The 25626-nt window shown below is 34.6% G+C and overlaps 1 protein-coding gene and 1 non-coding gene across 2 annotated transcripts in view; both read right to left on the bottom strand.

The window, feature by feature from the left end:
- Nucleotides 1–1474: 1474 nt before the first annotated feature.
- Trnas-uga (transfer RNA serine (anticodon UGA)) lies at nucleotides 1475–1556 on the bottom strand. Its single transcript has one exon. It is a non-coding gene; the product is annotated as a tRNA-Ser (tRNA).
- A 15071-nt stretch (nucleotides 1557–16627) lies between these two features.
- The window catches only part of LOC145254725 (enhancer of mRNA-decapping protein 4-like), a 101364-nt gene continuing 92365 nt past the window's right edge, over nucleotides 16628–25626 (bottom strand). Inside the window, exons 25-28 of the mRNA XM_080113453.1 lie at nucleotides 25240–25426; nucleotides 20220–20439; nucleotides 17113–17276; nucleotides 16628–17000 (exon numbers count right to left, since the gene is read on the bottom strand). Coding sequence (XP_079969579.1) covers nucleotides 16820–17000; nucleotides 17113–17276; nucleotides 20220–20439; nucleotides 25240–25426 — 752 coding nt within the window. The 3' untranslated portion in view covers nucleotides 16628–16819. The remainder of the gene's footprint in view (nucleotides 17001–17112; nucleotides 17277–20219; nucleotides 20440–25239; nucleotides 25427–25626) is intronic.

Here is a 25626-nt window from a genome sequence, read left to right on the forward strand (position 1 = left end):
AATAAAAATAAATTATTTAATAAAAATAAATAATGTAATAAAAATAAATAATCTAATAGAAATAAATAATTTAATAAAAATAAATAATCTAATAAAATGAATAATCTAATAAAATAAATTATTTAATAAAAATAAATAATTTAATAAAAATAAATAATCTAATAGAAATAAATAATCTAATAAAATAAATAATTTAATAAAATAAATAATCTAATAAAATAAATAATTTTATAAAAATAAATAATCTAATAAAATAAATAATTTAATAAAAATAAATAATTTAATAAAAATAAATAATCTAATAAAATAAATAATTTAATTACAATAAATAATCTAATAAAATAAATAATTTAATAAAAATAAATAATTTAATAAAATAAATAATTTAATAAAAATAAATAATTTAATAAAAATAAATAATTTAATAAAATAAATAATCTAATCAAATAAATTATTTAATAAAAATAAATAATTTAATAAAAATAAATAATCTAATAAAAATAAATAATCTAATAAAATAAATAATCTAATAAAAATAAATAATCTAATAAAATAAATAATTTAATAAAAATAAATAATTTAATAAAATAAATAATTTAATAAAAATAAATAATTTAATAAAAATAAATAATCTACTAAAATAAATAATTTAATAAAAATAAATAATTTAATAAAAATAAATAATTTAATAAAATAAATAATCTAATAAAATAAATTATTTAATAAAAATAAATAATCTAATAAAAATAAATAATTTAATAAAAATAAATAATCTAATAAAATAAATAATTTAATAAAAATAAATAATTTAATAAAAATAAATAATCTAATAAAATAAATAATTTAATAAAAATAAATAATTTAATAAAATAAATAATTTAATAAAAATAAATAATTTAATAAAAATAAATAATCTAATAAAATAAATAATTTAATAAAAATAAATAATTTAATAAAAATTAATAATTTTATAAAATAAATAATCTAATAAAATAAATTATTTAATAAAAATAAATAATCTAATAAAAATAAATAATTTAATAAAAATAAATAATCTAATAAAATAAATAATTTAATAAAAATAAATAATTTAATAAAAATAAATAATCTAATAAAATAAATAATTTAATAAAAATAAATAATTTAATAAAAATAAATAATTTAATAAAATAAATAATCTTATAAAATAAATAATCTAATAAAAATAAATAATCTAATAGAAATAAATAATTTAATAAAAATAAATAATCTAATAAAATAAATAATTTAATAAAAATAAATAATTTAATAAAAATAAATAATCTAATAAAATAAATTATTTAATAAAAATAAATAATCTAATAGAAATAAATAATCTAATAAAATAAATAATTTAATAGAAATAAATAATTTAATAAAAATAAATAATCGAATAGAAATAATAATCAATGAAATAGAAAAGTTGTGTTCCTTACATTAAAAAAAAAAAATAACTCGCTGCGGGCAGGATTCGAACCTGCGCGGGCATTGCCCATTGGATTTCAAGTCCAACGCCTTAACCACTCGGCCACCACAGCCGCGCTACCGTGATATAATGTTAATATAGAGACTCAGTATATTATCACTTTATATGAGCGTTGTGTCTACTTGGCCTAATTTTATAATTCAGATTACTTCCATCACCACCATCACCCCTCTCTCTCTCTCTCTCTCTCTCTCTCTCTCTCTCTCTCTCTCTCTCACACACACACACACACACACACACACTCTAACGCACGTGCACTCGCTAATAGTTTCTCATAAACTGTAGGAATTCATTTTTTGCATTAAAAAAGAAAAAAAACGTTGCTTTTATTTATAATTTATTTATTATTTTTTGTTTTTGTGCCTCCACCCTCCAAAGCTAAGCTATAAATGAAAGTAAAAAAAAAGGGGAGATTTGAAACCCCCAACCATTAAAAAAGGCGAGAAATAAAAGTAACCTACTCAACATTACAAAAAATGAAATTAAAAAAAAAATTTCCTTGCGCGGATGGTACTCTCAAATAACGAATTCTCACCTTTCCGAAAAGATAAATAACGAAGCCGGGTTGACTTGTTTACGAAAACGAGGCAGAATTGACTTGTACGCAACAAAATGCATAATGGCGACTAGTGAATTTATATGGAATACATTGAAAAATGTACGTGTTAATATCATAAGAACCGGCGACAATTTTAAATATGATATTCTTTCGAAAAAGATAATGAAGAGATGAATCGCCTTGATATGAGGAGTGGTTTGTTAGGCAGTGAATGAGATTAGCAATAATTGAACAGTCTGAGTTTGCTATGGATGGTGAGATAAAGGGATTTGGCTTTGTATTACTGTACACATAGATTCGAAAAAGTTCTCAAAAAACAAATATATAACAAATAAATGTTATCAAAGGCAAGGTAAGTTACTTTTCTACCAAACTGGATATATTTTTCGTGTTTTTATTCAATGTAACATGTTTATTTAGCTAGAAAAGCATATAGTGTTTACCGATATATTGGAAAAATTCAAAAAGGCGTCCGACTCTCTCTTTAACACGGTAAGTTCGGGAAAAGGTGATATAAATGATAAACTAGACAAAATACTGTTAGAAATTCGCTCAATATATGTTACCGTGACATAAGTTGACATATATTCGGTGGTTTTTTAATATTATTTTGTCTAGTTTATTATTTATAACACCTTTTCAAAACTTATTATGTTAAAGAGAGAGAGTCGGGCGCCATTTTGAATTTTCCAATACATCGGTAAACACAGTATGTTTTTCGAGCTGAATAAACATGTAACATTGAATAAAAACACAAAAAATATATCCAGTTTGGTAGAAAAGTAACTTATCTTGCCTTTGATAACATTTATTTGTTATATATTTGTTTTTTGAGAACTTTTTCGAATCTATGTGTACAGTAATACAAACCCAGGGATTTTTTAATGGAAATCGCTCCAGACAAGACATAAAGTCACTTGATGTAAAGAGCTAAAAAAAAGAAAAAAACTAACCATCGACAAATGTAAGATGAAATAGATTTTGACAGAGAAAACAACACTTCTTCCTCCTTTGTCAGAAAAATCGCTATGAAATGTGAAAACAAAATAATGGAAGTGGGAGTCACGAAGCTGCCGTAAACCCAAGTGCACAATAGAAGAGCTCAGGCGGACCGTGTAGAATATTTCTTATTGTAATTATTAGTTAATTCTCTCACACTGCAACAACTGTGAACTATAGTATCGTATAGTGAAATTGAGAAATCGACGCCCACATGAAGGGGCACACTGACCTTCAAAAAGTGTTGTGGCAGCCTTCTCGGCATTCTCCTGTGAGAGCGCTTCAGGTGATTTGGAAATAATTCAAAGAGAAAAAGTAAAGGTTGGGAGGGTGGACCTCCTAGAACTGCACAAATCTAAACTCCCACCACAAAATCAACAGAGACCTGATCATACAGGAATAGTCTAATCTCTGCTGATTTTGACGGTCCAGGATAAAACTTCGTACGACACCAACAAAATTCTGACGTAATTTTTTTTTTTTTTTAAAGCTGTGAAAGAGTAGATTTTCTTTGGATTTTTTTAGATGAAAATAATTTGTAGCAAATGATTCATTCTTGTCGCGGTTCACACAGTTTCAGACAATGTTACTCCGGCTATTCTTCAGACTTGAAAACCTTCCAACCATGCTAAGAAAAAAAACTAATATTTCTACCCAGTCATGGCTGTCTTAACAAGAACAATCTACTCCATGAATTAAGTAATGATGTTTCTATCAGAGTTATCTCCCTTGTATATATTTTGTTTTTTCATGCGAGCAGGAGCTACTGGTGCAAGAATTTGTATTCTTCTACCTAAAATAGTGAGAAATTTAAAAACAAGACCCTTTCTCTTTTTCCTGCTTTCCTTTCTCTTTTTCTTCCTTTCTTTTTCTCTTTCTCTCTTGCCCCTTCTCTTTTTTTCCTTCCTCTCTTTTTCTATTTTTCCCCTTTCTCTTTTTCTTCTTCCACTTTTTCTTTTTCTTCCTTCCCATCCCTCTCTTTTTCTTCCTTGCTCTCTATTTCTTTTTCCTCCTTCTCTCTTTCCCCCTCTCTCTCTTCCTTTTTCTTCCTTACCATCTCTCTCTTTTATTTCCCCCCTCTCTCTCTCTCTCTTTCTTTCTTCCTCTCTCTCTTTTTTCTTCCCACTCTCTCTCTCTCTCTTTTACTTCCCCCGTTTCTCTCTTTCTTCCCTTTTTCTCTCTCTTTCTTCCTTCCCCTCTCTCTCTTTCTTTCCCCACTCTTTCTCTCACTCTCCATCCTCTTTTCTTAGCACAAGTTTCAGTTATCATTACTTGCTGGATACGTTCTCCATTTTAGGAATTCTTTTTAACTTTTAACGACATTGCCTGTTTGGTTCTATTTCTGATGGATTCAAACGACTCTCAGATTTTTGCCAAAGAACCAGGAATATTTTTTGTAAAGTATTTGCTGGATAATGTGCCACAAAGCTTTCTACTCTAATAGTTTCTTCCCTCAAACAGCCAGACTTTGGAATTCCCCTCCTGCTAGCTGCTTCCCTGACAGTACTGATATGCAAAAGTTTGAATATAACCTGAACCAATATCTTGTTAATATTTTCTGGGCATCGTCCAAATAGTAACCCCTTACGTCCAAGTGGCGATATGCCGTTGTTAGTGATGAACGCGAGTAAAAAAAATGTGTCACTGTAGCATGATCATCCGCGTGATTACACCACGATAAATAACGCAAGATAAGTACCTAAATTTAATCAGTTGTTCTGGGGGGGGGGGGATATGCTATATCACCCAAAAGTAGCGATCCTGATGTTGTCCATTGGTCTGTCTGGTCACACCCATTTCCAGTGATTTACTTCTCGGTCTGATCTGCCCTCGCCTGGCTTCAACTTCAACCTCCCCGATCTTCCTCAGGAATCTTTGAGCAACAAACTGCTCCTGGCTGCATCCAAAATCCAACTGTCCATCTTGGTATTCAGGCCAAACTAACTAAACGTACGACTGAGCCCACCACCCGTCAAATGTCGTTCCTATTGTTCCCTACTTATCAGACATTTGATCTCTCATTACACCCTGTATTAAATCCTGCCCTTATTTCTCTTTGTCTGCGTTAAAAACAAATTCCTGTCCATTGTCTATTGATAAGTCTTTTTGGTACTCATTAAACCAACTTCCTTTCTTTTGTCATTTATCCTTCATTTTCCTACCTCTCCAGCACTCAACAACATCAGTCGAACGTAGTGTCACATGACCACGATTAATATTTCTGACTTAAAAATTTCTTGCATTTGTATGCATTTTCATTTTTACTTCACCAACAAAACATGTATTTTCTTATTTGCAAGAAACAATTGTAATTCTTGCTTAGATTTCGTTTCTTAATTTCTCCTATTCCATGTCTTCCTCACTTCATTTTAGATTTGTAAACAAACTGTTATCGTTGGCTGGAACAAATACATTTAGGACATTGTGAAGACTGTTGCAAGGAAGGTGGGTTTCCTCTATTGTGCTAGAAGACTACTCGCACCTGTGAGTATCCTGTATCTCTACAAGACCACCATTCGCCCATGCATTTGGGCATATGTACGAGAGGCGTGCAATAAGTAATGCCCCTGGCCCACTTCCAGTTGTCTGATCTAGCTGAAATTTTGCATGTGCAATGATTTATATTTCTACGGGTTATGTGGCAAATTACAGCTCTGAACTAATTGTGGCTTTTGTTTTACAGGTGTTTCAACTGAGTCAGGTGTCAAATGGAGCCTGTTGAATGTCGAGCATTGATCCAGTTTTTGTATTTGAAAGGACGCACACCACAGGAGACTTTTGATGAAATGAAAGAAACTTATGGTGATAATGCCCCATCATATAACCTTGTAAAATGCTGAAACCTGGGTCCATCACTATAATCCAGAGACCAAAGCCCAGTCAATGCAGTTGAAGCACTTGGACTCACCACCTCCAAAGAAGACAAGGGTGCAGCCCTCCACTGGCAAGGTCATGCTCACAGTCTTCTGGGACTAGGACGGAGGAGTGATGACAGATTTCCTGGCAAAGGATACCACAATTACAGGAGCCTATTATGCTTCACTTTTGAGGAAATTAAGGGAAGCTATCAAAATCAAGAGGCGGGGCAAGATCAGCAAAGGTGCCCTCCTCCTGCAGGACAACGCCCCGGTCCACAACTCGCATGTCGCCAGATCAGAAGCACGGGCATATGGTTATGCCTCCCCCATCCTTCCTACTCTCCTGACCTTGCACCCTCTGACTTTCACCTCTTCCCAGCCATGAAGTTGTTTTTGAAAGGAAAGCGTTTTCCAGATGATGCAGCCTTGATTTCTGAAGTCATGTCGTGGTTGGAGGATCAACCTGGGGTGTTCTATAAAAACGGTCTCCAGAACTGCATCAAACGATGGGAGAAATGCATAACTCTGGGTGGTTCCTATGTAGAGAAAGACTAATAACTGTGCCAAGTTTCGTTGCTCTACTGCTATGGGAAGTGGGTCAGGGGCATTACTTATTGCACACCTCTCGTATCTATGACTAGCCTCTTTCTCTTGGATAGGGTCCAAAAGACTTTACAATCTAATAGGTCCCACTTTGTCGACTAGGCTCCAACCCCTGTCCCATCGCCACAATGTTGCATTCCTGCTTTACAAACATTTTATGTCTCTGTGTGCCTTGTTTAGGATATCAAAAAATTGTTTAAAAAAAAAAAATTGAACATTTGACAGTAAAAAAAAATGGTGACACTAGCAGGAACCCGTCTTTTTACCACAATTGCAAAAAAAACTTTTGTAACTGAAAATTTCTTTCCAAGTATTTCTTATTTGTGAAAAATGTCACAAGATTGCTGCCCTAAGAACTACAACATGGTCGTCTTCAGATCCAATGTCACTAAAAATATTTGTAAGTTTTCATCAATCTCAATTGTTTTATACACAAACTGATGACCATCTCTCAACCTCCGTACGTGTTGATGAAAAGAATGCCTTGAAAGCTCCAGAGATCAAAGAATCGTTAAATATCCTCAATTTGAGTTTCTGTTCCCAAGTTAAATAATAGGTTTTCCTAGGAATTGAGCTTATATAGCTAGTCTCTGCAGTTTGCTAACTTCAAGGTCGATCTTGATTGGTTTGGTTTTATGGCATATCAAGTATTGGGGGGGGGGTAATGCCGGGTTCTGTAATTTGGATTGGGAAGGGGGTCATGTGGGTTAGATATTTTGACCTATTCAGTAAATCAAATCAGCTTCTTCGAATCATTAGTTAATGTGGGATTTTTTTTTTTTTTTTTGCTAGAGTCAAGCTGGATTGAATTAAATTTATATTCTTTTGCGTAAGTTTTTTTTTTTCAGAAATGTTAATATTTTGTTGGGATTTTTTTTTTTAGATACTTCTTTTCTGTTGTTGACGTAATATTTTGTGTGAGATCACGACAATCTAAAAGCAAGTGCTTTGCTGTAAAGGGTTCTTTCTTGGCATACCAAACATTCTGGAGGGTCTTTTTTTTTTGCAGGAAGGAGTAGGTTATGTGTGTGTGTGGATGTGTGTGTGTGTGTGTGTGTGTAAGTATGTGCGTGTCCTATGCGAATGCAAGACAAAACTACTTCCACCCATCTTGATTTTCTGGGTTCTGTTAACCATTTTTTTTAGTATTGGTTTGATTTGGAAGAGTTTGTTTGAAATTTATTTCATTGTTCTTCTCATTTCTTCATAATGAAATTATTAATTATTATATTATTATTATAATAATTAATTATTAGTCGTTTGTAATCTGTGTATGGAATTTTAATTTTATTTATAGTTTTGGCAGTTATGTCAACTTTTTCATTACCTTGAATTCCAAAATGACTGGGGATCCAACAGAATTTGATGTTTTTGTTTTGAGAGAGAGTATTCTTTGTAGAAGGTTGATGAGTAGCAGGTTATTTAAGTTTTGGTTTAAGGATTCGAGTACTGATAGGAAGTCGATTTGGATTCGCTAATACAACAATGCAGATCCATACACTAGCGCCACCTTCTTCTAAAATGGAATTATTCAAGGGAAAAATAACTCAACTTGAAAAAATCTGAGACAATTCTACCAAAATTGTAGTTGGTTAAAATATGTTCTTATAATTCCCTTTGCTTTTCTTAATTAAAAATTGATAAAATTAATCAAATGCTTTGTGAAAAGTTAAATTTCAGAATCACGAGAAAAGCTTTACAAAGCAAATTATCTACATATTTATAAAAGTGAGGATGTGTGTGTGAGGACAACTCTCAACCTATAAATTCAACAAATTTTTTACCTATACACTTGAAATTTGGTATATAGGATATTCAGATGTGGAAAACTTGATCGGTTTTCATCTGGAACAAAGGGCTGTTAAGGGGTAAAAATGGATTTTTATCTGTTTGTCAATTGTTTCACGCATGTGCAAATCATTCACATGATAGGTTCCTTATGTTAACAATAAGTAGGTTTGAAAACACTTTTTAAAGATCTTGGCAAGTTGGTCCAATGGTTATCGTACTTGAATCACTGTCTTTAGGTTTTGGTTTCGATTTCAGCTCGAGTATTTTTTTTTTGTTTACATACCAGTGAACTGTTTAAAAAAAAAAAATTTGCATGCATATGTCTCGATTTCAGCTCGAGTATTTTTTTTTTGTTTACATACCAGTGAACTGTTTAAAAAAAAAAATTTGCATGCATATGTCTCAATTTCTTTTGAATTTCATATATTTTTTAAAGGAATCTAATGTTACATTTAACATCAGGCAACGCTAAGTATATCTACTAGTTATTAATGCAAACAACTCCACACAAAAAAATCTGTTCAAACGTTGGTGACAACTATCAAGTCTTGGTCTTTAGCGTAGGAGCAAAGTGTAATAGGTGTTCTTATACAACAGTTTATCTGATCGATCCAAAGTCAGTGAAAGAGAAATCCTTCTAGAATGAGGAAATCTGTATTTCTTGTCTCAATCCAGAGTGTGCCATGGTTTGGAAACTAGATTTTACCCCACATTAAAAATTGACCTTGTGTCTAACCTTACCATCGTGGGGAGGCAAGTAAATAGTGACATCCGCAAAGTATACGTGTAAAAACCGTTGCATCAAGATGATTAGTTTTCCATATCAAATGCTTGCACGGATGTGATTATTCAAGTAACAATTCGTATATTTGAAGCTCGATTTTGCTCTTTATAACCTGGTTGAACTAATTCGTTCAGTCGTAAATAAACAGCATAAATAAAATGGGAATTGATTTAAACACGCCTTGTACATATTAGTTCAATATCTGGGTAGATGCCAGATACCTTTAGATTGCAACTGTCCATTGCTTACATTCAGTATGCTGCCATCTGTCTCAGAGAGTGGAGGATTTCGTTTGTTGTAACATACACGTTTTTTCAAGAATCATGGATAATAATCAAGGTAATATTATGAAATGCCAAAAATTCTCAGTGATAGTTTAACTATTGAACTTCATAATTTTTCCAGTTTGAAGACAATCATAGTATCTTTACCGTTTAAACTTTTTGTTTTAATCATCTACATCATAATTCAGGTCATAAAGGGTTAAATTCGGTTACATTTGATTTTTATCGGAAAAGAATATTCAAAATTTTTGGTTACATAATAAAAGTTGAAAACATGAATATGCTTAGTCTAAGTAAACATGAACAAAAAAACATGGCTTGCACTAAAGAAATCTGCTTGTAATGTTGCAGGAACCAACGAAGGAAATAAATTAAAATTCAACTTTGCTTTCCTTTCTGTTTTAGCAAAAGGCATTTATTGCCACTACTTTCCAAACAATGCCTCCTTTCTGTCTTCTAATTGTTCATTTGCCATGAGATTAACAAAACCCTATCATCTCAACACCTGCTTAAAAGTCTCTCACTGCACCTGCAGTGCCACACGTCCATCTCATCTAGCGTGCGTTTTTCTTTCTCCAACCTCATGTCAGCATTAGCCAGCCATTTCTTACCTTAAACTTTACACATCCATCTTCCCCAACGCAAACTTTTCTTCTCTCGCCAAACAACATGGCATATTTTTTCTTTTGACACAAGCCGCGCACACTTCCTGATTTGCATATGTGCTTTTCAGCTGCTGCTGCTGCTAACTTCGCAAGCCAGCTATCTTACAGCTCCTGCTGATATTTTTCCACACGCTCCTACATACTCTGTTACTTGCTGATCTCCTCCACAAACTCATCGATCTAACGATGAATTATTCCAACAAACAAAACATCGATCTAACGATGGATTATTCCAACAAACAAAACACCGATCTAACAATGAATTATTCCAACAAACAAAACACCGATCTAACGATGAATTATTCCAATAAACAAAACAAGCGAAAACCCAGAAACACAACTTCCAACATAGATTCTCACTACAAGGTCGTCTTCTCTAACATCAGGTTCTATGTTCCAAGTTTTTGTTGAAATCCAATTGCAGAAAACCAAACCTGAACTGCTGTTCTTGTGTGGAATTGACATTAACTGTTTCTTTAGCGGATTTTTCAATCAAAGAATATTTTAACTTCACATCCAAACCTGACCCTCAAGATCCTCATGGACATAGAATATTTGCCTGTGGAAAGAGCATTTCCAAAGAAGACCTTCAAACATCTCCACAAGTGCTTTAGAGTAGCACTTACAACACAGCATTTATATTTTGAAAGTGCATTGCATAGGTGAGTGTGAAAGATGGTTGGCAGGATTGGAGGGGGGACAATTTTTTGATGAAACAAGTCTTCTACCCCTCCTGCCAATCAAAAATTGGTTTGAGGTTTGTTAAAATTAACATTTTCAGGCGGGGCAGGGGGGGGGCGGAGTAAGACAAAAATAAAACACAAGGAAGAGGAAAAAAGAAAAAAAAAATGAGAAAAGCGAAAAAAAAAAACCACCAACCCCCTGCCACGTCCACCATCACTAATGTCATAATTGTCATTCTGGAACCAAAAAGATTTTGAATAAACAAAATATTTTATAACCAGCTGTGTGTTTTTTATTTTGTTGCCAAAAGTATATACTTTTTTTTTTGGGGGGGGGGGGGTAAATTACATTTTCACCCCAAACAAGGCACATTGCCACTTTGATGTAGGGGCTACTATCAGGGATATAAGCTACAGGGGTACTATGTAGGGACTTGGGCAGCAAGATGTCGGTTCATGTTACACTTGAACTTCTGCATGTCAGTACAGTTGGGGAAGTAGGAACCCGGAAGAGAGTTCCAAAGTCTAACAGATCTGGGAAAGAAACTAGTGGAGTAGAAGACTCTCTTACATCTAAGGATCTCTACTGTGAAGGGGTAGGATTTAGCTGGTTTGTCGGGGTATTTACGTTGAGGTGTTATGTATTTGTTGTTGTTCATATTGGTGTGTTCATATTAGTGAGATGTCATATTGGTGTGCAGATATATCACGTATATATAAAGAGAGACAGGGACATTTTAATAGAGCCGGGAACATGCAATACACAATGAGAAGGGATTTATAGATAGAGCGATTGACATTTATACTGTTTGACAGTTCTGTGAATGGGAGTGTTTCTATAACATGACATATATTTCTTTACCTATTTTTAAGATGATGATTTTCACAAAGTTCTTATAATATAAATTGACAATATCTTTCTGTTGAATAACATAACACGAAGACGCAGATACAAAATTATGGTGATGTTCGTTTATTCTATTTCGACCGGTCAATGGCTTTGCATCAAGGAATTCAAAGTCTCTACATGATTTCTTTCTCCTCACCTTCGCTTCCAAGGCGGAATGTCAGCTCTGTTTGTCCGACCCTGTCCGACCTCTGACTTCTCTCTTCTCCCCTGACTCGCTGGCCTAAAGCTCTCTATATTGAGAACTCATGACGTCATTACGTGACCAAACACGTGCATATCGGACTCGTGGCCCAACATGCTTCCGTGTCTAAGCATGCATTATTCCTCACGCTTCTACAAAGCCGATTTCTCTAACCTAATTTTTGATTAACCCACTTTACAAATAAGTATAACATTTTCCATTGTTCGTTTTTAAATTCCTTATTTAATTTCATTTCATTAACAGAAACAAAATTGTATTATCACATTCCTTTTTTCAATGAACAGATATCTAACTATTTTATGTGAACTAAACAATGGTAATTCTACATTCCATTTTCAATAACATTCTGTATTATTTATTTATTTATTTATTTTTTTTTTTTTTACAAAGGCATCACCACATTATCAAGGCCCAGAGGTCACTCAAGGATAAGGGTTAAAGAGTGTACAGTAGAAATTGGTCAATATAGTAATCATTAGTAATGAAAATTTGGTAAATTTAATAACTTATATGGAACGGCTCATCAAAAACTTATTTACTTTAGACTTGAACACAACCATATTGTAGTCAGCCGGAAAGCAGGAAAACGGAAGACAATTCCACAGGCATGCAGTTCTAAGAAAGAAGCTTTGTTCATGGAATCTACGTTTAGGTTTAGGCACAGATAAAGAGTGGGGGAAATTATTGATAGTGTTTACAGCTAGACGAGTGTTTCTTGTGAAAGTTTGGCGAGGGGGGACCATAGATTGAAGCTCAGTTGAACACTTTCCATGAAAATAACGATACATCAGAGACAAACTCGCAACATCTCTTCTGTGAGATAGAGGTTGCAAGGAGGAGAAAAGGACATCTCCTACGAGGCTACGAAGTCTATTTTGAACTCTATCAAGGCAGGACAAGTCCTTTCTAGCAGCTCCTGCCCAGATGTGGCAACAGTATTCCATCCTTGGACGTACCTGGCTCTTATATAGGTAGAGAATAGCATCAGCAGTGAGATATCTACTGGATCGATAGAAAGATCCCACCATTTTTCCAGCGGCCTTGGCAACAGATTTGATATACGTGTTCCATTTAAGATCAGGAGTAATGGTCAAGCCCAGAAGCTTGTCAAAACTTGAGGCCTCCTGAAGACGAGAGCCATTCATTTCAATTGATGACAAATGTGGATTAGAATGTTGATGATGTAAAGAGAGAAGCTTGGTTTTAGATGCATTAAAAGTAACCAGCCACTTCTTTCCCCATTGTACTACGTGCTCAAGATCAGAGGAGAGAGAATTGGAGAGAACTTGGTCGTTTACTGTCTTAGATGTGGTACCATAAATGGTAGTGTCGTCAGCATAAATGTCTACAAATGATGTAAGGATATGATTTGGAAGATCATTAATGTAGATCAGGAAAAGAGTTGGGCCCAGGATGGATCCCTGAGGGACACCGGCATTAATACTGTGAGCTTCTGATTTTTGCCCCTCAACTACTACTCTTATGAACCTATCAGAAAGAAATGATTTAATAATTGAGAAGACTTTTCCAGCTATACCATAGCTAGCGATCTTATGAAGTAAACCTTTATGCCATACCCTATCAAAGGCTTTAGATATGTCAAGAGCAATTGCCCTAGAAAGATTGCCACCGTCGAGAGATTTGCTAATCCTATGCGATATAACTGTAAGAACATCTGCTGTAGATCTAGCAGAACGGAAACCATATTGAGTGTCACTAAGAAGGTTATTTTTGTTGAGATGTTTGATTACTTCTGTATTTAACACAGATTCTAGCAACTTACTCATGACGCACAGGAGACTTATTGGCCTGTACTGAGAGGGGGATGAGCGATCACCTGAATTCTTAAATACAGGGCATACTAATGAGATTTTCCAGGGAGATGGGAAACTATTCTCCTTAAGACAACGTTTAAACAGTTTTGTAAGTATGGGCGCTAATTCAGGTTGAAGTTTTTTGAGTACTATAATTGGAATACCATCAGGGCCAGTTGCTTTACTCGAATCAAGGTTTTTGATTAGCTTCGCAACATCACGTACAGATATACGTATATCACATAGCGTGTTTTCTGATACAGGAGGAAATATTGGGGGTTGGCGGTCTTGGTCGTAAAGGGTAGAATTAGCTGCAAAGTTCTTGACAAAGAGTTTGGCTTTGTCTGATGCTGACGAGATTACCTCAGGTCCATTGATAATAGTTGGGATGGAGCACACGCTTCTGTTCAGGATTCTGTTTGCTATTTGCCAAAACTGGTGGGAACCAAGCCGCTGCTCAGCTACTTTGGACTTAACAGATTGAGCATACAACACTCTTGCGTTCCTTATTACTTTCTTACAATGGTTGCTGGCAGTCCTGAAAACGGCTTTAGTTTCCATACATCTATTACGTTTGAAGCAGTGGAAAAAGTGATTTCTGTGCGCAATGGCAGCAGCACATTCTGGAGAGAACCATGGCTGGCTGTTAGGTTTTTGCTGAAACTTTTTAGAGGGTATGAAATGGTCAATACCTACAATTAACCATTCAGTTAGGTCTAATACTATAGAGGACACATCCTTTTTAAACATGGAATGCAGAGGTAGATCAGATATAAATGTACGGAAGCTATCCCAGTCAGCCTTAGTGTATCGATATACTGTACGATGAAGAGGTACGTCTGGGAACTTATTACATTTCATTTTTTAACTTATGATCGGAATTCTCAATTCCGATCATAGCTTTGCAGGTTCAAATCCTCAGCTATCCTATCTCATATTTACTCACTTACAAGAAGAGGCGACTTGTTCTTGTAACAGAGGGTGTACAAGTGCTTGCAGTTCGTCAGAGCATTCGCCGTTAAAGTACTTGTAGAACAGGCAGAGGGATGCTACATTTCGTCGATGGGACATAAGCTGAAGCTTAGATGACAGTTCAGGACCTATCAGGTTGGTGACTCTTATGAACTTTGTCTAAAAGTGAGAGACTGGTAGCGGATGCACCAGTCCAAATATGACAACAATATTCTATACATACGAGGGGTGTGCAATAAGTAATGCCCCTGACCCACTTCCCATAGAAGTAGAGCAACGAAACTTGGCACAGTTATTAGTCTTTCTCTACATAGGAACCACCCAGAGTTATGCATTTCTCCCATCGTTTGATGCAGCTCTGGAGACCGTTTTTATAGAACATCCAACCACAACATGACTTCAGAAATCAAGGCTGCATCATCTGGAAAACGCTTTCCTTTCAAAAACAACTTCATGGCTGGGAAGAGGTGAAAGTCAGAGGGTGCAAGGTTAAGAGAGTAGGGAGGATGGGGAAGGATTTCATAACCACACGCCTGTGCTTCTGATCTGGCGACATGCGAGTTGTGGACTGGAGCGTTATCCTGCAGGAGGAGGGTACCTTTGCTGATCTTGCCCCGCCTCTTGATTTTGATAGCTTCCCTTAATTCCCTCAAAAGTGAAGCATAATAGGCTCCTGTAATTGTGGTACCCTTTGCCAGGAAATCTGTTCTCACTACTCCGTCCTGGTCCAAGAAGACTGTGAACATGACCTTGCCAGTAAAGGGCTGCACCCTTGTCTTCTTTGGAGGTGGTGAGTCCAAGTGCTTCAACTGCATTAACTGGGCTTTGGTCTCTGGATCATAGTGATGGACCCAGGTTTCATCTTGTGTAATCAGTCTTTTGAAAAACTTTGACTTATCTTCTTGGCACATCTCCAAATTCATCCTCGAGCACTCGACGCATTCTCACTTCTGGAATGGTGTGAGCAACCTGGGAATCCACCTGGCAGACACCTTATGCATATGCAAATAGTCATGAATAATACTTTCCACAGATCTTGTACTAATCTTGACATCTTGGGCTATTTGGCGAATAGTAATGTGCCGATCTTCCAAAATGGCAGCCTCATCAATAGCAGAAAGGGGGGAGGGGAGGGGACCAAGTCTGGGAGCTGTTTCCACAGACTTCCGGCCATGTTTGAATTCACGATGTCAGCATTTTACAAGGTCATATGATGCGGCATTATCACCATAAGTTTCTTTCATTTCATCAAAAGTCTCCTCTGGTGTGCTTCCTTTAAAATACAAAAACCGGATCACTGCTCGACATTCAACAGATTCCATTGGTTTACTTCCTTTTTCACATGCATGACACATCTGACCCGTCTGAACTTAACATGCAACCTGACTTTCTATAGTTTTTTTTTTTAGTTTTTTCCAATGACCCTCTACTTTCGTTTTACACACCATAGAAGTTACCATCAGACACCAACTGTACTGATTTTAAAATATCACATGAAAATAATGAAATTAACAAATAAAAATTTAAAAAAAAAAAAACAAAGAAAAAAGGGATCTTTACATTTTTTTATTTTTGAAAATTGTAGATGAAAGTCTACATATTGTTTCTAAAAATGTGTTTGGTTTATACAATTGTAAACACACATGGCAACATAGCTCGTCACGGTACGTGAGCAAATGTATCAAGAAATGAAACTGCTTTTAAGAGGGGTGGGGGCAATTTCATTGGATGTATTTGCATAGACGGGAAAAAAAAAAAAAAAAACGTGTGCATGTGTGTTTGGTTGGGAATGAACAGAGTCTGGGACAGGAGGCTAGCCAGGGTTGGGAATGACAATGAAGGCGAAAGATGGACAGTTTTGGTTTTTTTTTGCTGATTTGTTTTTTTTTTTTTTTTTTAATGTTTTTTCATGAAACATCAATGAACAGAATCCTCATCAGAATTAAGAATTAAAATAGATTTTTCTGTTGAAAAAAAAAAAAAAAAAAGTGGAAGGATGAGGAACTTTTGATTCTCAAAAAAAAAAAAAAAAAAAAAAAAAAAAAAAAAGTGTGGCTTAAGATGTTCTGGTTATCAGCAGAGAATAACATTCTGAAGAAGAGGTAAGGGAATAGGGTTAGGGCTAGGGCTGGGGGTAATGGGCATTAAAAAATTAGGTGGAGGGCAGCAAAAAATAAAGTATGTTTTAATCTCAGTTGAGGTGAGACTGGGACAACATAAGGAGTTTGCAAATCGACCGCCTGTCTGGTGAGGTCGGATGGGACTGAATAAAGTTCTGCAACTTGGGGATGAGGCCATTGAGCACTCCACGCTTGTGTTCGTGTGTGATTGGGTTGCTTGTGTCTAGGCTGACAATCGCCTCTTCCAAGTACCTATAACAAAAGAAGGATTTTAATTATTAACAGAGAAATGGAGAAAGCGGTTTAAAAAATAAATAGAAATATCTTGTAAATCGACACAAAAAAAGGAGGAAATATTTCTTACTTTTGTTTGAGTAAAGTGTGAGTCTCAATGTCCGCCGAGAGTTGTTGGATGAGTGACAGGAGGACCGGCTGTTGCAAGGGACACGGAAACTGGCCAAACACTTGTTCGGGATCAGCCTTCTCACACGTGTGGATCACAACATCTAAATTTGCAGCTGACAAAGCCTGGAAAAAAGAAACAGAAATAATTAACAAAAAAATGCCTCAAAAGTTACAGGAATGGAAACAATGCATTATTTATTATCAAATCCAGTAATTTTGAAAAAAGTTTTTATCCTTCAAATCCTTTATATCCATTCAAATATTTATTCATGGATTTTGGTTTGTTTTGCGTTGCAGCATATCAACCCTTTTCAAGTTATTTAATCCTGAATCCAATAATTTTGATACAAGTTTTATTCTTCAAGTTCTTTATATCTTAAAAATATTTATTCATGGTGTCTGGTTTGATTGTTTATAGAAAAAAAGTGTTGGCTTTGATTTTGCAGAACATAATTGAGTTTTGCAAAGGGAACAGACCAAAACAATAGGATCAATATTTCAGGTCAGAAAACCAGTATCTTGAAACCGCCTGATATGATAGCACTAGATGCTCTAACAGGTATTACTATTTTGGAGCAAAGAGGTCACACTTGCTGTTGAATTGTCTTCCATTAGAATAAATATCTCTCAAGAATACTCCACAAAATGGTTGGTTGGTTTTTGTTTTATGACATATCAACCCTTTTCAGATTATTTAATTAATAAATATATTCTATTAACAAATGATTCTTCCGAATCACTAGATTCGGAAGAATCATTTTTTAATAGAATATATTTGTTTTTGTTTTCTTTTTCAAATCGGTTTCTATTTAACCCATAGTTGGGACCCTAACAGGTACTACCACTCCAGGTCAGAGTGGACCTGGGAGCAATGACAATTAAGGGATAGCTCCACACTCCCCAAAGCCCACAAGCTGGGGCCTCACCATCGGATATAGTTTATGGTCATATCCAGGAGCGATTCTCAATGGGCTTCAAGTCACAGCTATTTGAAGTCCAGTCCATGAGAGAATCTTCAACAAATCCCTTTTCTTTCAACCAGGATTTAGTAAACTTTGATGCATTCTTTAATGCGATGTCTTGCATAAAGATCATAGATCTACACTTGCCTAAAGACTGGTTATCAAGCTATTCAACGAAATATTGCTCTAGATAATCATAACTTGTGGGATTCATTTTGATCCAGTTTTTCACTTTAAATGGACTCACAAGCTCATTACCAATAATCCCAGTCATATCATGATCCCACCACCGAATTGTTAACATTTAAAAAATTGTCTTGAGTCATGTTGCTGGCAAACCCATCAAGGGTGATCCTTGATATGTCTGTAAAAAATTCCTTTACTGAAATTGGTTTTCATGTATTTTTTGCCCACTGCAGTTTTCTTTCCTTATGCTTTTTCATTAAAATGTTTTTTTTATTTGATTTTTTACTTCAGCAAATTTAATGCTTTATACCTTGTTTCCCATGACACCATAGGAGTCGCAACAGCTTCAAATAAGAACTTAATGCATTTAGGTTTTTTATTAATTTGCTTTGAATATGTGATAGATCTCACTTTGTTAAATTACTTCACCCGGAGACATTTTTTTTTTTTGCTTGAATTCTCATTTCACATATTTTCTTCATTGTTTGATAATTCCTTTTAAAATCCTTAAAAATTTTAAGCAAAAACTTTTCTTTGCTAATCTTTTAGCTTCTGTACATCTTTTCCTTGATTGTTAGTTCATTTTTACCAGCCATAATACTAAGTTCTCTTGACACTACAATTGCTATAATTGCTTAAAAAGATTCTAAATATAAATTTGAAAATAAAAATTAAGACTTAATTGCTTCCATGATTACTCATTTTACAGAACAAATTATTTAATTGGATACAACACACATCTTTGAATTTTACAAAAAATATTTGACATCTTTTGCATATAATCTCTAGATTCAGTTATGTATGCCCACAGATTTGGCATTTATAGGCACTTAATTTCCTTCAATTCTTGTGTTAATTGCCAGTGGCCTAGAGGTAAGACGTTAGCCTACAAAGTCAAGGATGACTTTGTGTCTGAGTTGGAATCTCCTGACTAGCAATAATTATCACTTCCTATGCTGATGATTGTGTAAGCATGAAACACTAGTGTCTGTAGGTATGAAAATAATATTTATTTGAAAATTTAATATATATATATATATATATATATATATATATATATATATAATTTTCAAACGCAGAATATTCAGTGTAGCTTAATTGCCATATATATTTTATAAATTACTATATATATATATGATTATTACTATAATTATATTTTAATACCTACACACACTAGTGTTTCATCCTTTCAGGAATCATCAGTGCAGGGAGTTACGATTAGTTGATTGAGAGATTCAAACCCGGCCACGAAGCCATCTCTGACTCCATTAGCATATGCCCAACATTAACCGTGAGAAATACAGTTAAATTTAGTAAAATACAGAATCAACAACACAGTATTTTGTGATCATACTCCAAAAATCAATAATATTTTCTTATTTCAGACACTAAAGATTTTCTGAAACAAGTTTATGTTGTCAATTACGTATTCTTAAAATACATAAGCTCCGTTTAACACATTTATTTAATATACCCTAGGATTAATAATTTGTTTAATTATAAAATGTAATCTCATTGTGATATAGCAATAGTTTCAGTTTTTCAACTTAAACTGTCCTTTAATTATATTTCCCCATCCTCGCCAAGGACATGAAAGGAAGGCTCCGACCCTGGATGCAAATTTTTTTTTTTTTTTTTAGATGTTCAATTGTCTCATTTAGTCCGAGGATGCTGTCATAAGGAATTATTTTCAACTAACATGATGATTTCAGTTTTTATCTTTGCTCTGTAACTACATCGAGCACTCTAACCAGAGTTAGACATTCTATTGATAAAATAACGCCTCGTAATTTCAGATGAGGTTACATTTTTTGAGATTACACAGTCTACAAAAAATATCACATGACCTAAATTTTCCGAGGCCAGAAATTTGGGACTGCTGAAATACATCAGTACCAAAAAACTGACTGATACTCACCTGTTGAAACGCTGCATTTATTTGCCCTTGATTCAAAAGACGCAGGATCTGATTTTGCATGAGTTGTTGTACATCTTGGGTGCCAGGTATTGGGGTTACAGCTCCCGACCGCATTGCGCTTAAAACATTATCACTGATGGTGTTACCCTGGGCTTTCATCGCTTTGCTTACTTCGTCTCTCACAACATCTCGCACGTGAGTCAACAAAGAATCCTTTACTCTGGAAAAAAAAAAAAAAAATCATCTTTAAACTTTTTTTCCAACAAAAGAATTTACATAAAGGAAATCGACAAAACTTTGAAAAAAGAACAATAAAATAGTTATGTAATAAGTTCAGGGAACTTGATAGAGGCTGCATTCACTCAGAATGAGTTGGGTCAACTCCTGTAGAATACACAACGTCCTGGATAAATGCAGACTATGCAAGACAGTTTGTATAGGCAAGATTTTTTTTTTTTAAATTATCATTTCACCAAAAGCAAGGCACAAGGCCACTTAGTAATGAGGATCTACTATTTGGGACTAGATTTACAGGGACATTATTTAGGGAGTTGGGCAGCGAGATGTCTGTTCACATTATATTTTAATTTCTGCATGTCAGTACAATCATGGAAGCAGGGATCTGGGAAGGAATTACAAAGTTCAGCAGTCCGAGGAAAAAAACTATTAAAGTAGAAGGCTTTACGGCATCTAGGGATCTCTACAGTGAAGGGGTGGGATTTTGATGCTTGTCGGGTTTGTTATATTTTCGTTGAGGGGTACAAGTGTTCAGAGTTCATCAGAGCAGTTGTCATTGAAATACTTGTAAAACAGACACAAGGGTGCCACATTTTGGTGATGGGACAGAGATTAGAGTTAGGTTGACAACTCTTTTTTTGAACCCTCTCTAGGAGTGAGAGATTACTGGCAGATGCACAGGCCCAGATGTGGCAACAATACTCCATGCATGGATCGATAGTGATGGACAGCTAGTCCAGAGACCAGCAGTAAACACTGAACAGAAGCTAGGTTCGACAACAGCTTTGATGGTGCGTAATGTTTTCAGTTGGCCTCCCAGGCGTCTTTGACAACCTTGGAGTGATTCTGGAACTATAGCTGCATCAATGAATTCTCTTGTGTTGTGGCCGAACACCAGCAAAGTCTCCTTTTTAAAGAAGATAGGATGGGGGAGGGAGGTGGGGATGATCCTGCATCGGGTCCAGATTTAAGTAGTGGATACTATATGGTGTCAGCGGACTTGTAGAATTCAGCAGAGGCAGTATAGATCAAATATCTTTAGTCTTCTAAGTTCACAAAATTTCTGCTATCACTAAACAGCAAAACATTATCACTGTCGACCAAGGAAAAAGTCTGTCAAGTACAAGAATACAATGTGATGATTGAAGTGAAATCTGGTCAATAAGTGTTGCATGGATAGAAATGATACGAGAATGATACAATGGATGTATAATAGGATTTTTAAAGATTAGATCTGATGACCTCAGAGGAAGATTAAATTTGAACAGTATAAAGAGATGCATAAAGAACAGTAGACTTTGATAGTTTGGTCACATCAAAAGAATGAAAGTTCTTGGGTTAGTAACTCTAGATCAGTGAGGTAGTAAGTTTAGTTCACAAGTCCAAGAAAAACATGTGATAAGGGATGATTAATTAGAAAAATCAGAACCTTTTGGGGTATTGGAATCAGAAAAATGTGTAGCTATTTACTGATGACAAAAAAACGATTTGTTTTTTCGTTTAAAACAAGTTTACTTTGTTGGTACTAATGATTAAAAGAAAATATTGATTTTAAAACGTAAACTGTACATCACTCTCCTCACAGGAATAGTTTTGTGTTTGCAAAATACATGCACGTAGGAAATGGGTTTTTTAAGTTAATCCGAAAATTTAAAAAAAAAAAAAACTATAGATATATATATATATATATATATATGTATATATATTTAGAGATTTAAAAAGAATCTGAATCAGTAATTGTATTGGAATCATCCCATCACTCATATGCATTCAAGCCAATCTTCCAGTATCTACAGTCTCTCTAATGCTTAGGGTATCCAGGCATGTTATGGAGTTGATGCAAGAGGTAACATGCTGTACATGGCCAAACCGCTTAAAATGCAAATCGCATATAGTATTCAAGATTAGTTCAATATCAAGTTTCTGATGAAGAACAATTGAAATCTTTTTCTCTGCATATCCATCTGACCATGGCATGACCGTCATGCTAAAGCGATTGGAGATCAGAAGTATTTAAAGTCCATATCTCACTACCATGCAAAATGATACTGCAAACACAGGCTGTAAAAGTTTTGCCCAAAATCTGGAAGGAAATAAGTCTCGATATAAGAATAGTTGTAACAGAGCGCGTGTGAGCGTGTGCGGAAAATATCAGCAGCAGCTGTAGGATAGCTGGCTTGCAAGAATATTAGCAGCAGCAGCCGAAAAAAATGTGCATATGCAAATTAGGAAGTGTATGCAACCTGGCGCGACAAGAGAAAAGAAAAAAGGACATCATGTGGTCAGCAGAAGAAAGAATGCGGTTGAAAAAATGGATGCATAAAGTCAAAGACAAGAAATGGCTGTCTATGGCCGGTATGTAGTGGAGTATAAAGAAAAACGCAGGCCAGGAGAGATGGACATGTTGCCCCGCAGAGAGAGACTTTTTAAGCTGGTGGTGAGACGAGGAGAAAGACAAACAGTAAAAAATGACTTGTGGTAAAAAAGAAAAAAAACAGCCAGATTTATTTATTTTTGTTTGTTCCTTTTCGACGGTGCCAAAGAGCATCAGGGTTTAAAAGAGTTTTGAACTGTAATGGTCACGTTACATAGGCAGCAACTTCCTGGATCTTCTCCATGTAATACAGCAGCGATGGATATAAAATATTAAAAACATTAATTTTTTTTTTTTAATACTCTAAAGAGAAGAGAAACTGAACACCCAGATGTTAGCCATGGATAAATGGTAAGGGAGCTAACTCTTCATTAGTTTTGACAGTACAAAACAGTGGATGTTGAATAAAACTCAAGGAAATTCTGTTATGCAGAGAAACAAAAAGTTGACACACAGTTGAGGCAGAAAAAACAGAAAATTTTCCTTTACCACATACACAGAGTAAGAGATAACCAGCAGCCCACATCCCCTGGCTTCTGTTTTTATTTTTTAAACTATTCTGTACTTTCACCTAACAATTTAAAAATCATATCTAAATAGTGAGGTCCGTATTCTATGTAAGTACCCAAATAAGTGCCAAATTTGTCTGCTATAGATGGCTCTGCCAGGAACCAGAGTTTCAGATAGCATAGCTCTGACATTATCAAGTTGTGACCGCTCCTTTTACCATGAGGAAGTGTTAGACTTTATGGGTGTTTCTATTGCTGCTTTGGTTTTATAGCATATCAACCCTTTTAGTAAATGATTTTACTAAATGATTTTACTGTGATACTATGGATGCCCCCTCCCAAGTGTTCAGAAGTTAATAAAATAAAAAAGACGACATAGTTAATTAGTACAACAAAAGTATAAGTGAGATTAGGAGAAAGACAATAGGAGGAGGTGATTCACCGAGACACATAAAGACAGTTGGGAAGTGGGAATGATATTTACAGACATTCTAGAGTTGAGAACAGTTGGTGGCTCAGAGCAAATCTGAAGAGCAGTTTCAACAAATGACTAAGATATAGACGTTAATGGTTTCATGATGGATACCATCATGAAACCATTAACGTCTACACATGCGCAGAATACAACTCGTATCTACAGAATCTGTTGGAGTTTTCTTTTGTTTCTCTTGCATTGTGTAGTTTTTGTACTTTTGAACCAAGAGTCGCTAATGTGAACAATAATGACAACCAGAATGAAAACTAGAAAGTGAATAAAAGTTGAAAGAGAAGAAAAGCATGGTGCATATGACGTTAAAGTCAACAATTGCTGAGGAAACGCACATGACTTTATTTTTGCGTCGTTCATCCAGGATGGGTTGAACTAGCTCCTCCTGTAGAACATGCAGCATCCCAGATGAACAAAGATGTCTGTAGTGGCTTAGACAGTGATGGACAGCCAATCCCAAGATCAGTGATGAACACAATAGACCTGTGGGTCAGACGTTTATCAATGTCAGCTTCAGCTAGCCTCTCTGGCGTTTTCGCTAACCAAGCTATTACTTTAGGGATGAACTCTTCTGGGTTGCCGTGCGCACTGTTACCAAACCAAAAAAGTCTCTTCTTAAAAAGGGATTGTTTGATCCTGCATATTGTCCAAATTTGTAGCCATGTATTGGAAACAAAACGTTAATATCTTTAATTATTCACAATCTTGTTAATATCTTTAATTATTCACAATCTTGTTAATATCTTTAATTATTCACAATCTTGTTAATATCTTTAATTATTCACAATCTTGTTAATATCTTTAATTATTAACAATCGTGATAATATCTTTAATTATTCACAATCGTGATAATATCTTTAATTATTCACAATCGTGATAATATCTTTAATTATTCACAATCTTGTTAATATCTTTAATTATTCACAATCTTGTTAATATCTTTAATTATTCACAATCTTGTTAATATCTTTAATTATTCACAATCTTGTTAATATCTTTAATTATTCACAATCTTGTTAATATCTTTAATTATTCACAATCTTGTTAATATCTTTAATTATTCACAATCTTGATAATATCTTTAATTATTCACAATCTTGATAATATCTTTAATTATTCACAATCTTGATAATATCTTTAATTATTCACAATCTTGTTAATATCTTTAATTATTCACAATCTTGTTAATATCTTTAATTATTCACAATCTTGATAATATCTTTAATTATTCACAATCTTGATAATATCTTTAATTATTCACAATCTTAGTTATTCACAATCTTGTTAATATCTTTAGTTATTCACGATGCAAATGTATACATATACAGCATGCGAGAGGGTTTCATATAGTACAAAACACAACTAAATGATGGGAGATGAAAAGAATTCAACAAAATAAAGTTTTCATTTTACCCCTGCATTGTTTGTGATACGACAGATTCTAGTTTATTCTGAAGTGACGATATGAGGTGCGTGTGAATGTGTTCTGTCGTGGTTTTAAACATTTCATTTATTGACTGAAGTTGGCTGACTACAGGGTCTCGGACTTCAAGCTGTCGACGCCGACTCACTTCCAAATGTTGTTGAAGCTGGAGAAGATCTGAAGAGAACAGAGAAAAACGTTTGATTATACAGCAAAAATAAATAAAAATCAAGTATATGACTTGCAGAAATAAAGTGCAATAACACATCTTCATGCGTGATAGTGCATTCTGTCACTCAAATATTTATAGCAATATATACAATATCGTATGTATTTGGCTGGGGTTTTTTTTTGTTGTTTCTTTGCTTTTGTTGATG

Source organism: Euprymna scolopes, chromosome 30, assembly GCF_053919585.1.
Source record: "Euprymna scolopes isolate OS-2025 chromosome 30, ASM5391958v1, whole genome shotgun sequence".
NCBI lineage: Eukaryota > Metazoa > Mollusca > Cephalopoda > Sepiida > Sepiolidae > Euprymna > Euprymna scolopes.